Below are 17,236 nucleotides of genomic sequence, written 5' to 3'. Positions count from 1 at the left end.
TGGGGCAGGTAACAACCCACAAAGAGAAGATGCTGCCCTCATTAGGGCTCAGTGTTTTTCAGACAAGGTTCACTGGACAGGTAATGGGGAGCAAAGCACCCACCTCACATGAGAAAGTGAGCTCTAATGGAAGGTAAACAAGGGGCACTGTAAACTTGTCATATTTTATTGCATTGGTATTGCACTCACCCATGAGAACATTACAATGGTCTTTATGACTCTAAGAAACTTCAGAATGTTTACACTAAAATCAGCATGAGCCCTCAGCTAAAAAATACACTTACAATGTTATTAAAATCTTGAAACCCAGTGATTTGCTCACATTCACATAATTCAAAGGAACAGGCCTTCTCTGGCACTTCCCTAAGCTCAGGAGTTTATGCTAGCAAACAAAATTAGTGTTGTAGGTTGAAGCTACTCTTTGATCTGCTAAATAAATCCATAGTAAATTCAGGTTCAATTACAGTATTCAAATTTATGACATCCACAGTGCTTTGTGAAGTTAGTGACAAATGCCAGTTTCATATAGAAAACATGTATTAACCTGCACAAGCCACAAAAAAAGGAAAAATCAATTGGCTCTATACAGATGTATCAAAATGTACTTTGACAGTTTTATACAGTCTTTTACATGCATTTGTCAATACATTTGATTGCAGCTGTAGATACTGTGAACAACTCACTGTTACAAGGAAATTTTTAGTTTGATAAGCTGAAAAGTAAAATTTGCTTTACTGATACACCTACATGCATATTCACCAATGCAGTCATTGTTACTGCCAAAATTTCATTTGCATGCAAAATACCTCTGGTGCAAATTACCAATAACATAAGGGAGCCCATGAAATGTTAAAGACTTCAAAGGATGAGAGAAAAACTATTTGCATTTTGGGCCTGATCCAAAGCACATTAAAGTCAAGAGGAATCTTTCCATTGGCCGCAACAGATGTTCTGACTTGAGGAAGTTTTGATGCAAGTCATTGACATAACAGCAGACCAGCAAGACCACAAAATCCACTTTCTAAAGAAACCGAAAGTTAACTTTGCTAGTTAACCAGTATTTACTGGTTTAGTACATGGCAGTTGTCCCTCAGTTTCTCCCAGGACAAAATCTGCTGCCTCTCCTGCTGTCCACAGCACATCTTTCTGTTTGATAGCCCACATTCATTCCGTTTCTACACCTACACTTTCTTCTTTCTTGTTCATGGCTTTTAATTTCTTTCTTGCTCTGCAGATACATAACTTCATAATGGTGTTGTTTAATTCCACAAAAGTGACTTATGAGACAAGTATCTAGGCAGGACAATACAAAACCTGTCAAAATATGTTTTGATAGATCACTACCTATAGAGCATCAACTGCTTTCAGTGCTTGAAAAACAGATAGTGGGTCTCATAAAAGATGTAAGCTGCTAGGTGCTCTCATCTCTTTGGGGATAATCAGCTTAATCAATGTTGCTTCAGCAACCTCTGTTCTAGTCCCTAAATGTTTTAGGTGCAACTTTTCATATGGCATGAATGTCATAATGGCTCCTACTCCAGGGCAGAAAGAAACCTGGTCACAGGAAGGAGAGGAAACACAGCGTGGAAAATGAAAACAAGTGATTGGAATTGCAATTGTGCAGGTACCACGTAGATAAATAACAGCATGTTTATTTACATAAACTTGAATAATGTATTCCTTTTAGGAAGAAACATTTTTCCTAGCTTGACCCAAAAAAAGAAATTAACTAGTAAAGAGCATTTCTCTACCACAAACATTAGCAAATGCTGTATCTATTCTATGTGTCACCAGTAAGCAAAAACAAACCCCTGCAACAAAATAAAACAAACAAAACCAAAACAACCACCAAAAAAAACCCCAAAAAACCAAAAAAAAGTACTAGGACATAATGCACATTTTTCTGCCTCTCTGTACTTCAAAATCATAAGCACTCCTCACATTTCACTGTAAAAGGTTTTATTTCTTGGTTCCTGCAGCTCAGGTAATGATATCATAACTCAAAGGTGGTGCAAGGCTCACTATAGTTCTGACCTCGTAAACAATTTTAATATCCCTTCTCCACATCCTAACAGATATAGGGCTGCACCTGAGCAGACAATATCTCCTCAGGAGTTACTTGTTTATTCAACTTGTAAGTGAGCACATGTGCTCCACATTAAAACCAGGCTGGATGCAAAGAGAAGGCTTCCTTTGGCATAAGGGGAGCATCTTTCAACAAGCTGAGATACATCTGCCAAGTATCCCACAGGAGGGAATGCAAAATTAAGCCAAAATCCAGCGCAGAGACACAAAGCAAGGAGTGCAGCAGCATTTCTGCTGCACACGTGTACTCTGGGCTGTTCTGAGTGCCCAGGAGGCTCCAGAGCAAGGAGAGCAGTGCTGCTGCAACAGGGACAGGGCAAGGAGCCAGGCAGCAGCAGCACTTTGCTCCTCTCTCCAGGTGAGCCAGGCAGAGCTCTTCATGGCTGCTCCACAGCATCCCTGACATTCTCTGTCATGACCAAGGCTCAGATGCTCAGAGGGGACACTAAGGCCAGGATAATGAAGCTATGAATCTCTTATGTAGGGCCATGATTCACTGGAAAAGCCAGGGCCTGTCCAGGATCCTTCTGGCTCCCTGAAGGACTGGAACAAACAGAAAGGGTTATCCAAAACACCTCAGGAAGGTTCTGTTTAGCTGGAAGCAGCTGGTTAAACTGGAAAGCTGAACAGCACAGCAAGAGCTCTAGTAGCCAAGAGACCTCTTCAGACTGAAAATGTTTCTCTTGAGGGAAAGAAGCCAGCAGACAGTATGATCAAATCTCTGTTTCTAGGTCAGACCTCAAGAGCTGCTTTTCACCTGTAAGACAATGATGATCCCACAACAACTGTACAAGAGCACTCATCACAAGAGACACAGGTAAAGATGATCCCAGTCAGCCTATTCCCAGCCCCACAGAGGATAACATGTAGTTAAACCATGCTACTGGATGTCTAATTTATTCTGAAAATCCTCTGATACTGAGATTCTCCCACATTCCTGAGCAATCTGCACTGGCACTACAGATCTCAGTAATTTTTTTTTCCCCTTGGGTCTAGCCTAATCTTTTGGTTTTGCAATTTAAACCAATTTTTTCTTGCCCTGTTTACCAGCTCCATCTTTACAGCCAAATTCTGTATACTTCTGGTTAAAGAATAAAAGTGAGAGACACTTCAAGATATCTTCAATTTTAAGCAATTACAACTTTTGAACTACTAAAAGTGAACTGGACACTAAGCCCTAACACAGGCAAAAGGGATGCCTAAGTTCTTAAGCCTGCTTAAGGGCTACAAATCCATCAATCAAGCTCTGGACTACTTAGAAAGCCAATGCATAGTGTTTCAATTATTTCCTTCTGGAGTAAGGCCAAAATAAGCTTGTTGATGTGAATAGGTAAAACCGAATCTATTACTTTCTGAAAAATCTCTTTTGAGAAGTGCTCTCAAAAATTTATCTCCCCTTACCTTACCAGGAGGACGGGTATTTGTTATTGAAAGCCTGCCTGCAAGCCTCATGATGCTGAACTTGGGGCAATAAACAATTTATTTTGAGAAATCACAGACAGACTGACTGAAGATACAGAAATTAGAACCTAAGACAGAAAGGAGACACAGGTCAAATAAGTACTAGGCCATCTCAATAGCATCAATAATGATTAATAAACTTGAATTTATGCCATACTTCTGGCTCTTCTGAAGGCTTTTACATTAAAAAAAAAAAAAAAAAAACCAGTAAGAAGAAAATACCTGGCAGAGGACAGGGGCTATTTTCCAAAAATAGTAATGAGGTCTAACCTTATATTTCATTGGCACAACTCATCCACAGCCTCACTATCTGGCTGAAAACTTCCCCGGACAAAATCAATCAGGGCAGTGGCACCAAGCAGGGCCAAGTCTCCAGACTGTGGAAATACTCCTTGGAAACACTGGATCCTTTTTCCAATTCCTGCCAATGCTCTGGCAGGGGAGAGGAGCTTTCATCCTTTTAATCATAAGAGTTACAGTCAGAAGAATTGTCAGAGCATCACACCTCCATATACACTTCATATTTTTTTTATAATGGGCAAATTCTGCCCTCTTCTATACTCTGACAACCCCTACTAGCTCTGAGTGACATAGATATAGTATTTGACCTAATTGCATTTTAAAGCCCAGCTAAGGCTCTTGCACCCTAAGCTGAGACAGACAACTTTTTTTCCTACCCACAAGTCCCTGTGACACAATACTTCTGACACATTGCAAATTTCTGAAGCATTATTCCTTCCAAACAAGTATCTTCCTTGTTATTTAGCCAGGCTGAAGGGCAGTTCACTGTCATTTATGGCACAGGCACAGAAAGGAGTGAATAGCAATTACTCAGCATTTGTTAAAGGGAAGGCCTCACCTTTAATAATTGCACAGTCACATTTCTTTCCACAGGGTCAACCAGAACTCCGGAAAGGAGACTTGCTGATTGACACAAATATGTTTGTATTTCAAAGGGCAAACTACAAAGTCAAATAAAAGGCGATGTTTGCACAAGAGTTAACTTTGTCATTCGGCATTCTCAAAGAGCTCAACAGTCCCACGGAAAAATGTCTCTCCTTTGCTACACTACATTTTTGACTCAAACTTTAATACAGGTGTATAGGGAGGTCAAATTAGCATTGCTGCAAAAGGCTAGCTAAACACCCAGCCACAAGAAAGAGAAGTTAGTGGAAACCTTTAAAGAAGCAGAGGAATATGGTAGGCGGAACTCCTGCCCCCCATATCCCCACAGTGAGCTGGGAGCTGCTAAAAACTCAGCACAAGTTAGAGAAGCAGGGTCCTCTGATTGCACAGACAGACAAACCAATGCCCAACCAAACAGGAAAGAGGGTGGGGATCTCCATTTGCACACTCTCATACCCCAATTACAGTTCATCTTGAATAAAAACACTGCACAGTCACCGCCTCAGCGCAGCCTAATGGGAAGGAGATGAGATAATAAGGCCACATACTGCTCTCGGGACTGCTCCACTCCTGTAAGGACAAGGGCAGGTCCCTGCAGTGCTGGACCAGCCCACAGTGCACCTCCACCAGCCTCTGTCACAGCCATTGCTGCTCTCCAATGTGCACAAGGGCTCCTTCCCCTTTCTGGAGCTGGCCAGCCACCCTCCCTGGCAGAGCTGTGGCCGTGCTCCTTTCCCTTCTGCTGCTGTGACTGCAGGTGGATTTTGTTCTCTTTTCTCTCCCAAATTAAAGAATCCTCAAGCTACAAATGGGTGCTTTCACAGTGCCCACAATCCTTTGAGCTCACTTTCCCAAGCTATAGGGTGTGTTGAATTCAAGGTTACCAAGTGCATTAATTCTGGGCACATTAAAACTGGGCACCAAGAGCGCGTCTTCAAAGAGCCACTAAAAACTTTAAGGTGAATCAACTAAATGGATAAAGGATCTGCAAGGAATAGATTCAGATGAAAAGGATGGAAACAGTCTTGCAGGTAATTAATGATGCTCCTTCAGTTATATATATGCTGACTTCACCCCTTTAGCTGATTGCTTTCAACTTTCTTCCCTACGTAGAGAAGCCTTTGAACCTCAAAGCACGGCAAAACTGTGCATTATCAGCCACGTCTGTAGGCATGTGTGTTGCACTCAGCACCCACTGAAATGTCACGTCCAGCCTAAATACTTGGATCCAGTATTTTCACCTTGTATGGATTTTTGGAAGCAGTCCAAATTTGGGCCAGCCTGACAGAACTGCAGCTGGGAGTAGCAGAGAGAATGGGAACGTGCCATGGGAATGACTTCAGCAACAAACCACAAAAAAAGTATTTTCACATTAAGTGTAACTATTGCTACTCTAAGATTAAATATTACCTGGAAATTACACTCATTAACTGCAGAGTCCTTGATTAATGAGCTGGCGGAGTGCACATAGGGACCTGGTCCTGATTTCAGCTGTCTTTTTAGCTCTACCCTGGACACTACTGATCACGACGGGGGGGGAAGAAAAAAAAAAAAAAAAAAAGGCAATCCAAGAACTAATTACGAGTGGACAAAATGTGTCAACCTAATAACTGTGTTAGGGTACTTCAGAGATTAAGGGAAGGCTGGCAGATGTGCAAGATGCAAATACTGAAGCCACTAAAAAGAAACAGCAATAGAACTCTGTTATCTTCTGGTATCTCTGGTGAGTGAGACCGCAGGATGCCTCTCAAGAAGTAGTCTCCATTTCAGAACAGCTCCAGAGCCATTTTGATGAGTGCAATCACCTGTTGGTTGTTTCAACAGTGGTGGACAGAGGTGAAACCCCTTTGCTCCCCCACTCCCAATGCAGGGGCTGTGTCTCAGGGAGGAGGAGGAGGCCAAGGCCCAGGGAGGGAGGTGTGGATGGTGAGCAGGAGCCTGGCAGAGAGAGCCAAGGGCAGGAGGGCTCAGCTCCGGAGGTGCAGGTGTGTAGGCACATGGGCTGGGGCTCACAGGGAAGCCAGAACCACCTCCTGCAGTTTGTTGGCAAACACAGCTGCATCCAAGCATCTCCTGCTACACTTCTCCAGCAGCCACTGCCTCCAACCATTTCTGTGAAACGGTGGGGACTGCCCACACTCCCTCTTTTTAATTGGTGTTTACTTGTCTCTTCAAAAAGGCCAAAGAAATCTTCCACGCACAGCAGCGAAGTACAACAAAACTCAAGCATCAGAAGAGGAGCTCAGCCAACTCGTGCCCTGCCATTGATCTCCTATTTCTCCCTCCACCTTCCTTCTAATCCTGTTTATAATTACACAAGCTGTCTGATCTTCCCAAAGCTATCAATTCCCTCAAATCCATTTTCAAATCACCATCCTTGAAAGAGCCTGGGCACCAGATCAAGCAGTCTCAGCCTGACACAGCCCACGCCGCTGCTGATGGCTCCCCTGAAATGCCGGGGTGCAGCTGGCCAGACCCCGAGCAGGGGCTGCCAAGACCCAGCCCCAGCAGAGATCAGGCGAAGAGAAAGTATTGATCCCCTCCTTTTAACATGCTAATTTGTCCAGTGGCTGCTTAGTCATTGCCAGGCTGGACACTTCAAAAGGAAACTGTTTTCAAAGATGCGATGTCTTTTTCAGCAGCAGAAAAACTTAAACTGAAAACAAATGAATTCAAGCCCCAGATTCACAGAAGCACTCGCAGGTATTCTTCAGCTCCCCAGACAGAGATGTTTGATGTATGGAAAGACAGACTTGTTAATTAGGGTTATTAAAATGTGGCCTGGCAAAAACCCTCTGGGATTTAAAATAAGAAAATCCACACCCTTTAAGTGCACACTTCAATAAAAAGATAGCCTGTATTTGTATCAAAAATATTGAGCCAAAACCTCTGGAAGTGTTCCATTGATTCCCCCACATACGCACTTCTAAGGAGAAGAATAAAATGTATTTAAAATTAAATTTCTGTAATTCAATTTCTGTAATTCAGCATCAACATTGGAGAACATTTTGGCTTTTCTTAGCATTGATAATGGGGAAAATAAAGGCAATTGTTCAATCCCTTCAGGCCGCCGAGAGCACACAGGGAAGGCCAGACAAAACCCTCGGTGTGACAGAGACATTATTGAAGTATTTCGGGAAGCAGCAGCGTTATTGACTGAGCCTTTGCTACCAACACTCGCCTTTCAATCACGGGCTAAATGCAAAGTGAGGAATGGATAAAATGGCAGGGTTTAATTAACGACCTGGGCAAGTAGTGAAATATGTTACATTGCACAAGTTTTGCAGGCAGAACAGAAATCAATTCAGTGTTTTGCATTAGTGTTTGTGGCTTGCATCATGCTCCTAGGAAAACCTGATATGAGCTATGAAAACCAGGAGTGCTCTCCAAGCTAAGGGAGATAACGAGCTGTAGTTCTGACACACAGCATATTATCCTGTTTGCAAAGACTGAACACACAAAAACTTCAATTTCCCTTGAAATACATCTTAATTTCCAAATGCAGGACGAGCTTAAGTCACCAAGCTCAGCCAGCTCCCTCTCCTCTGGACCCTGCCCAGGACAGCCCCAACCCACTGAGCCCAGTGCCAGCTGCACCAGCTGTGCCCCTCCAGACTCACATGCCCAGGCAAAGGAGGGAATTCGGGATGCTGCTGACCTCTAACCCCCGGCTGTAGGAGACAAAAAGCTGCAGAAAGAACAGGCAAATGGGGAGAATTGACTATCAGCCTGACCTTTGCTCTGGAGCAGGCAGCAGCATCACAGCAAATTCATTCACAGAAACAAGGCATGAGGAGATAACACCAGAATATACAAAAATGGAACTTGCTTCCTTGCCACTAAATTGTCAGCTTTATGGGACTTCATGCTGAACAGTAAGAAAAAAAATCCAATTTGCTTTGAAGCACATTAGTCTAACATCCTAATTATTGTTTACATTGCCATTTGCCTTCTATTAAGAATTGAATAATTACCCAGCGCTCCATAGTTTAAAAATACAAGCAAACAGGATTATCTGGGTAATTAAGACACTGTACTGCAGCTTTGTAGTGTGGCTGTACAAAGCTTTCACATATACAAGCAGAAGCAATAGGTATTGATTGCCTTAGCTCAAATGATGCTTTAAGGATGTGTAAGATGGGTCCCTCATTAGGAAAAGGTGAGCAAAAACTTTTGACAAGTGAGGAGGGGCAGAAAGTATCTGCACATTCATCTACATTCAGCCCTCACTCTGGTCTTATCTCAGTCACAGACATCCTGTGTGCCTCTGGGAAAGTTACTCAGGCTTTATCCCTCCATCCTCTGGCTGGGGCATAGGAGCATCCTTCATCTTCCTCCTCCTCCTCCTGCCCAGGACCTGCCTTTGCCCAGGCTGCTGAAACTGCTGCCTGCCCCAGCCTGAGCTGTGCAGCACCAGGCCCCCAGTGAATACAAAGCCTGTTTCCAGCACACCTCTTTCAGTGGGTTTGTTCAGATCAACTCAGCATTAGTGAGATTTAAACACACCCATCTAAGAGAAGTATAAAAAGCAGACCAGCAAATGGGTTTTTTTCTAGGCATCCATGACTAAATGAGCCAAAGCAAATAGCAACTGTATAGTAGAGCTTTTTTTTTTGCCTTTTTCCCCTCCAAACCTTAATAGCCCATCCATATTGTACTTTGAACAGCATGACCTCCCCTTCTGGGTGACTGTTAGGACAAAAGCAAAGTTTTTGCACGTTCCTTTGTTGTTTTAAAGAGCCTTTCCTCCATTTAATTATGCCACCAGGTTTCACACTGCGCAGTTTACTACCCCTGTGAAATTACCTTCAAGTTAAACACTAATTGGACATCCAACAAAAATGAAAACCCCCCACAACCACGTTTTTCCTTCTGGTTTCTTATAGGATGTAGCTCCAACACCATCGGGGTCCCAATTTCATACCACTGATTTATAAAGACACAAAATGAAAACCAGTCCTTTAAAGAAATACAGTACATTCATGCAGCATGTGTTCTAACTTATATCAATAAACCTTTCAACAAATCCATTCTGAACAAGCCTGTGTTTTGGGAGCATTTAATGAGCCTCAGCTTTATTTCAAGCCAAAGGCAATTTTAAGTAAAGTTGAAATAAAGAAAAGTTAAAAAGAAAAGAAAGCCACTAAAACCAAAAATAAAATAAAATATGGGTACTCGTATAATCACGAGCCTTAAGAAAGCAGAACTTTTCTCACAGATTATTTTCATTCAATAAATAAAGACAGCAGAGCATTTCTGCATGTTTACTTACCCGAGTGCTGGGAGCCCCTTTTCACCACGCTATAACCATGGGCCAAGGCCAGCCCAGACAGCAAAGGGAAGAGCACTGGCCCAGGCCTGAGCAGGGACTTGGCCCAAAGCATAGGAAATGTCAAAATGTCATGCTGCTTTTTCATGCCCCAAGTGCACACTTACAGCCCAGGGGGGATCCCACCTCCTGAACCTCATCGCTCCCCCAGCTGAGGCTGCAGCTACAGGAGAGCTTGGTGACCACTGGTGAACATCTGGAGGAGAGGACACCCAAGGGCCTGCAGCCCTTCCAGGCATGAGGAGTGGCACTTCCACACCCAGCCATGGTTTTAGGGGTGGTCAGGTGTGAGCACAGCACTGTCACACACACCAGCTGGAAGGGAGCTGCACACAACCAGCCATGGTCAAGACATGAGGAGCACACTGAGCAAATATCACAATGTCTCTTAAACAAAGAGATCAAAAAAAATAAAAAAAAAAATCAAACCAGAATTCATTTGCATGAAATCCAAATCTTTTGAGCTCTGCATAAACAGAAGAAGAATCTGGCCGGCGTTTCCAAAGGAAGCTCTTATCTCCTTTGTGAAATGGGGAAATGGTGCTTTGCATGAGGGTGTATACAAATGATGTAAATGAGGAATTTGCTGCATGCAAAAGGCAAAGCGGCCGACAGCTGCCAATCCCCATTCACAGGGAGAGCTTCCCTAGTCTCTAGCAGGAGGAAGGAGAAGGGAACCAACATGTTTGCTTCCCAGGGAGGTGAAGCAGGCTCTGAATATTCATAAAATGGCCGTTTAGTCATGGGAGTGTTAATTGTCTCTAATTCACAAAACTGTGTGACCTCACCTGCTCCCTGCAACATATGAAAAGGATGTCACATAATGGGAGGAAACCAGATAAGATATTTATCTCACAAGTTTGGGGGGCTTTTTGATGAAGTTTCAAAAGACCTTAGAGTACTGCTGAGCATTTCTTTAATCACTACTCACAAGCACAATAAAAACCAAGCTCAGTGAAGCATATTATTAGACAGATAATAACCCTTACCCAGCCAAGATCTAAATACTGAACTCATCACACACTGGATGAGTTGTCTGGAAAGTTTTGGGTTGCCTTTTTTTTTTTTAATCCTAAAAGAACACACAAACCAGAAGATGGGCTGAAAGTCCCACAAAAGACTACCCAGACCTACCATGAAATTCATTACCACCACAAAACTCATCTGGCTTTGATTGTGAGGATTGTGCTTTTCACCAGTAACACACAGAATAAGGACCAGATATCGCTCCCCTGTGCAATACTAGCAGAAATCATGTCAGAAATTCAAAAAGAAGCAATCACAGCCTTTCTCCAAGCAATACATGAAGGGACAATTGTTTGACAACTGTAACTTGACTTCAGAGGAGGCCAGGCAGGAGAAAAGCAATCGAGCTCCTGCAAGAACATTTAAATGCAGATTTTGAAATGCACCAGGTGGTACAAGAAAATCACAGAGGGAGTAACCCTTGGAAGATCTATTGAGCTACATGAGAACATAACATAACCAAATCAGCAGAGAAGAGAACCAACTAAATTTGGTTCAGACAGACTGTGTTTCAGTATCGCTCCCAGGCCCCGCCTGTAGCTTCCGTCTTCTCAGCTCCTTTTAAAACGTAACATGTTGAGTCTGTGCATTTTTTCCCCTGCCAAAAATAATCAACCTGAAAAAAAATCCTCCTGAAATCTCAAATCTGCAGAGTCTTAGTCACCCTTCTGATCACCCTTTTGTGCAGACAGACTGTACATCAGTGCTATTTTGACAAAAAAAGTTATCTATGACTAAAATGGCAAAGTACACACAAATTACATTGCTTCCCCACCCTTAAAAAACCCATCATCCAAGAATCTTATCACAGAAAAACATATAATTAGACTGTACACTTCTGATGCAAACTGAACTACTGCTTTCAATGATCACAGCCACTCTTCAAAGCCTCTAAGATTAAAAGAATCTTATCATTCAAATTATTACTTCTTAGGGATGCTCTTATCAAAGTTCGAAGGAAAATTCTAAAAACAGCAGTGATATGAAACCAGGACTGAGCCATATTTTAAATGACACTGGATTTTCTGCCAATTGGCCAATTCACAACTCAGAAAAAGCAAGTGTAGATGAAGACAAAGCTGTTGGCTCTCATAACCTTTACAATATCACAGTAAAAATCTCAACTGTCTCACATATTTATACTAAATGGCAGGTCTAAAATTGAGATTTGTAATTTCACAGCATCAAAATCATCACAGATGGCTACAGTCTATTGCTTCTTTAATCTGTCTTTTCTCCCTTCCTGCTTCTTTTCCCCCCTCTTCCTTTGAGTTAGAAAGATACGTGTTTTATCATAAGGAAATCATAACTAAATCCAAACCACATTTTATTAATGTGTAACAAAACAATTTACATAACAATGATGTCTACAAGTGAAGTTTAAAATTACTTGATGTCTCAGCTTTGCCCTAAAGCACTAATTGCCTTAGCCTTGAGATGTGTCACTATTTGGGAGAGTCATCTTCCATCAACAATATTCCACATTCATATTCTCCTAAATGGATAGCCACTAACACAGAACATTTGAGGGAGAGTAAACAGTAGTAGAAACAGCAAATTGGAATTTTTTTTGGCATCTAATTTACAGCTACAAGTTCGTTTGCAAGCAAAGAATCAGATCTCACCTAAAATTTTTACACATCAGGACCAATTCTGTAGAACTACCACCATGACACACCTGTGAAGCTTCCCAAATCAATACAGATTTAGTACTCAGCTCCTTTTCCTTCCTGTCCCAGGTTTTTGCATATATACATACACACACACTTATGGGTGGATGTTCAGTAAGGCAATCATCATCAATAAAATGAACTGGGAAAAAAAAAAGCAGTCAGAGAAAGGACAGCTTTTTGTCATCATATTCAAACACCTCCATACCACCGACACAAATTTTTAAAAATCCCATTTGAGGTCAGAAAGTCATTAACTCCCACTACAAGAACTTTAGATGTGAAAAGGCTTTCCATTATGCTTCCCACACACACATCAGAAATTAGGCAAAAGAATCTCAAGGAAAATGTATTATTTAAAAACTGGGAGGATGAGTGAACTTGAAGCAGCTCGCAGGACAACCCAAGGGCCAGCTGGTCTGTCCCAGCACTGTGGGGCAGGGAGCAGCTCCCAGGAGAGGACAAGGAGCTCCAACACAGACTGGGGATCTCCCAACAAGTGCAAAGCCCCAGTCCACTGGCCCAAACTATTCCTGCCCACTGAGCTTTTGTTAAACATTTAAGATCTTAATCAATCCTCACTCTGACCCTAGGATCACAGGGGAAGATGGATGAGGAAACGGACAACCTCTGACCTCTCGTTGTATTTGTCCTGCCACAGTCAACCTATTGAAAAACAATTGAGGTGGAACCTGCTCACCAGCTCCCGTCCCAGACCAGAGCCCTTTCACATCCTTTCCCAAACTCAAAGTCTCTCCCCCTGCCCCCAGTCCTCTATATCAAAACCACAGGAATCCTCCTCACTTCATCCTCCTCCTCCCCTCCAAAAACCTGTCAGAGCAGAACATTAGCTAAACGATTAAGTTAAGAGTGGAAAGAAAAGGGGAAACCTCATTCAGTAGTGTCAAAGGCCAAACTGCTTTAACAGCCTCACTGGAAACTGGAGAGAAGCTGCACAGTTCTGGTGAGCTTCATGAATTCATCAGGAGGAGCTTCCCAGTTAACTGTTCTGGCTGGAGAATGGCAAATGTGAGAAAAGGAAACCACAAGTAACAGCTGATGAAATGGGTTTAGCACTTTCAATTATGTGCTGGCTCGAACGTTCTCAAAATGAGTAGCACAGGCCAACTTCACTCTGGAGAGCCCAAGAGACAGAACATTTCTAACACCTTTGTCAATATGGCATCACCTGGTCTCCCTTTTAATTGGGAAATGGAGAATTGGGTTTCCTGAGCCCAAACATCCTCAGATGCAGCTGAGAGCTTTCAGGTAAGCTGACAGTCATCCCCAAGGTCTAGTCCAACACTACAAAAATGAACTTAAAAAGCATGCCACTATAACCACTGCCCATCAGCAAAACCTCAAAAGATTTCCCCCAAACAACACAAGATTTGTTGGACAATTAGCTCACCACATCTGGGCCACTGACACTGAAAAATGGATGATCTGTGTCAGAGTGACCCAGTACTGACCTAACAGGCTTTAGGAGAAAGTGGAATCATCTCCATGCAATAAACCAATAAATGCTTCCCCACTTCACTTCCTCCTCTCACAGCCCAGGCTCGTAAGGTGTCAGGAAGCTTTGCTCAGAAGTTATTGAGCTGTGAGAGACTAACAGCATCTCCCCAGCCACCAATGGCTCCCCCCAGCAGCACCCAGGCAGTGCCACAGGTTCACACACTTGAACAGGCTTTTCCATCTCACAGGATGGAAAAACCAACAAAAAACCCCAGCATTTTACCCCAGACAGGATGCCCTGTCATTGTGCAGCTCATCTTTCAGTCCTCTGTAATTTCAGCCCACGGCAGTTTTGTTGCCACAATGACACATTAGGCTTCCGTCATCGAGCAAAAACTCAAAATTAAGGCTGAAGTTCACACATAGCAGTTCTTTTCTACCAAAATATAATTTTAATGCGTAATAATGAACTTCATATTGACTGTAAATTAGCATTTAAAAGAAATCAAGTAGAACATTCAAAAGATGCCATTCTCTCAGGAGTCCATCACAAAAGCAGCCAGTTACTTGCTTTGCTAACTTGTTCTCAGTCTCAAGACAATAAAAATGCTCTAGTAAAAACACACCAAGAAGATGAGACAACTGATTCCAAAGAACCTTTTCTAAAAACATGGCTCCAAATCCCTGAAGGAGCTAAGCACCTTCAATTCAGCACCCAGCAAAATTAAGCTCACTGACCTGTGCAAGAAACCATTTAAGTTTGATCTTAATTTATGCTTACATGAGCAAGACTTTCAAAGCAGAGGCTAAAGATATTTTATTTATAAACTGTCTTCTCTCCTTCGCTAACCTTCTACAGCTTCTTTATCCAGAAAAGGAAGGCGAAGAGAATATAAGTATTGAGGTTTTTTTTCTTTTAGGCAAATCTGTCTTTTACACAGACTTTAATCCCTAATTCTGCAGCACACAGGATAGTGTGTGTGTGTGGGAGGGTGGGGTGGAGACTTTTAGCATTTCTAAGAGTATCCTAGCACCTCTATTATTTAACTGACAATAGAGACTCTCTGAGAAATGAAAATATTTAACAAAGGCAGCAGTGTCAAATATCAAAGGGTATTTAGTGCTAAAAATTTGCGACAAGTAACACCAAAGATTTCCACTTCCTAAACTGGGAAAGTAATCCAGCTAAAACTCCTGTCCTGCCTCCCAGACTGGTTCTTAACCTACTGCATTACCCAAAGTCAACTTTGCCAGAATTTCCCATGTTTAACAAAGTTCCCTTAAAACATTTGTCTCTTCAAACAATGGTAGCTCAACTGCACGGCTTTGCAGTCATCCACATTTTGGTGACTATCACGAGCCAAATCAAATTTAGGCATCTGCTAGAAAATGTGTTTCACCTTCTGCCTATTACAGCAGTATCATTTGTTTTGCATTATATAATTCTTAGCCTTGCCACCTGGAGCTATTGGACTTCTTCATTAAATCCCTCTGTCCCACCACATCCCACAGGGCTGCTAATCACTGGCTTTAGTCCATTTACTCTCATCTCTGATTCAATTATGCATTCCACTAAGCCCTAATGAACAGTACAATATGGCTCATCCTACCTTGGCATTCTCCGTTGCGCTCCTCATAGCCAGCATTGCACAAGCAGTTGCCAATGGGCACCAGCCATTCGCCATCTGCCCCACAGTACATTTTTGGCACATCCTTCTCTTCCGAGTTGTTGACACAGGAGCCACGAACCTCCACCAGAGAGGAGGTGTCAGCCCCAGTAATGGTGTCTGGAAACTGCGCCAGGTTCCGAACCGTCAGCGGGCACTTCTTGTAGAACACACGGACAGAGACCAAAGCAATGCAGGCACCGACGTCCTGGAAAGCCAAATAAAACCCCTTCTTGCTGAGTGGTCCCACATCCCGGATCTCTGTATTCAGCTTCATGATCCTGTCACCAATGTCCACCTGGGTGAAGCTTTCATCAGCAGCAATGGTGTCGATCTTGGCAAACTGGCTCTCGCGAATGAAACGCTCTTTATCGTTATTGGATTCATAGTAATAAAGGTTGAAAGTCTCCTTGCAAGTTCCCATGACACCTGGCAGGCTGTTGCAGTCTCTGAGCGTGAACTTGATTTCAATATAAACCCTCTGAGCCCCCTCTCGGGGAATCCAATCAGTTCGTAACCAATTGTTCTGGCTGGGCTCCATCACGTTGCAGACCTGATAGGTGCGGATAGGAGTGTTCTTCTCATCCATGATGCTCACTTCCTCCCACTGCAGCGAGGAAAAGGGGGAGAAAAACACATCAATATTGAAAGGAACAACAGAGCTTCACAACAAACAACATGCACTTGTTCCATTACGGGGAAACAAACAAACAGTCCAAAAAACAACCCAGCAGACCAAGCTATAGCCAGGACTTCAACCACTTGGACATTAAAGGAAGCATCTGTTCAGGAGAAACAAATTCCAAATCCCTCATGCCTCAAGGAACAAGCATGTGCTTTAAGGGCCCTCTGAACCAATCCAAGAACACTCCCTCGACTGACTAGGTTTATTTGCAGTATGGTTCAGTCTACAGAACACTGGAGCAGGGCTACATACAGAACTTCACAAACCCACAGAGCAGTACTGCCCTGCAGTGTTTTCTCTGCAGCAGGACCCTGCCTTGCACCTGGGAACATCCAACAGGTGACACAGCACGACTTAGCCACATTTCAGGCATCACTACTGCTTATCTTCAAAGTTCTCAACCCATCTCTTATTATTTCTAGCTGCCAACTTGCCTGGGCTACCAATATCCCAGACAGGCTCAGTAAATTCTGCTTTGGAGCTGGGCAGAAATAGCTGCCTACAAAGAACTGGGTCCTTGACTCCAGTAGCTCTTAGAGAAGGAAAAACAGGTAAAGAGACAACATCATCAGTCTATCAGCAACATCACCATAACTTTGTTATCCAAATAGAGCTTCTTACTAGTGGGAAGGTTAAAAAAAGGAGAAATACTACACATATTTTTTCTGGAGGAAATGTCAGGGAACAGCTAAATGCATATTATCAAAATCCCAAAAGGGTTAGCAGAGAGGGAAAGTGCTGAAAGATAAGGATAGCAGCATTCTTCAGAATTGTTACACCCCTCAAATCAAGTTCAGGCATCTTCAGAAGTGCCAACCAGGCAGCATGATTATGAAACAACAACAACATGTGTAATCCAGGGTGGGTATGGAAGAAGGAGATGCAGGAGTTCAGCAGTTTCAGAAAAGGAAAGCACACATACTCAACAGTTCAGGAAAAAAAATGGCCA

At 42.8% G+C, this 17,236-nt stretch overlaps 1 protein-coding gene across 2 annotated transcripts in view; it reads right to left on the bottom strand.

The window, feature by feature from the left end:
• Positions 1-17,236, bottom strand: part of EPHA4 (EPH receptor A4) — a 104,681-nt gene that overhangs the window by 83,197 nt on the left and 4,248 nt on the right. The window contains exons 3-4 of one of the 2 annotated variants that reach the window (XM_039722361.1): positions 15,546-16,209; positions 7,831-8,140 (exon numbers count right to left, since the gene is read on the bottom strand). In XM_039722361.1, the coding sequence (XP_039578295.1) occupies positions 7,965-8,140; positions 15,546-16,209 (840 nt within the window). In that variant the 3' untranslated portion in view covers positions 7,831-7,964. Of the gene's footprint in view, positions 1-7,830; positions 8,141-15,545; positions 16,210-17,236 lie in introns of those variants that run through there. The other variant, XM_039722360.1, reaches the window with a different exon arrangement.

Source organism: Passer montanus, unplaced genomic scaffold (assembly GCF_014805655.1).
Source record: "Passer montanus isolate IOZ18808 unplaced genomic scaffold, ASM1480565v1 scaffold48, whole genome shotgun sequence".
Taxonomy (NCBI): domain Eukaryota; kingdom Metazoa; phylum Chordata; class Aves; order Passeriformes; family Passeridae; genus Passer; species Passer montanus.
The sequence above is the reverse complement of the archived record's forward strand: the minus strand, read 5'-3'. Positions and strand labels throughout refer to the sequence as shown.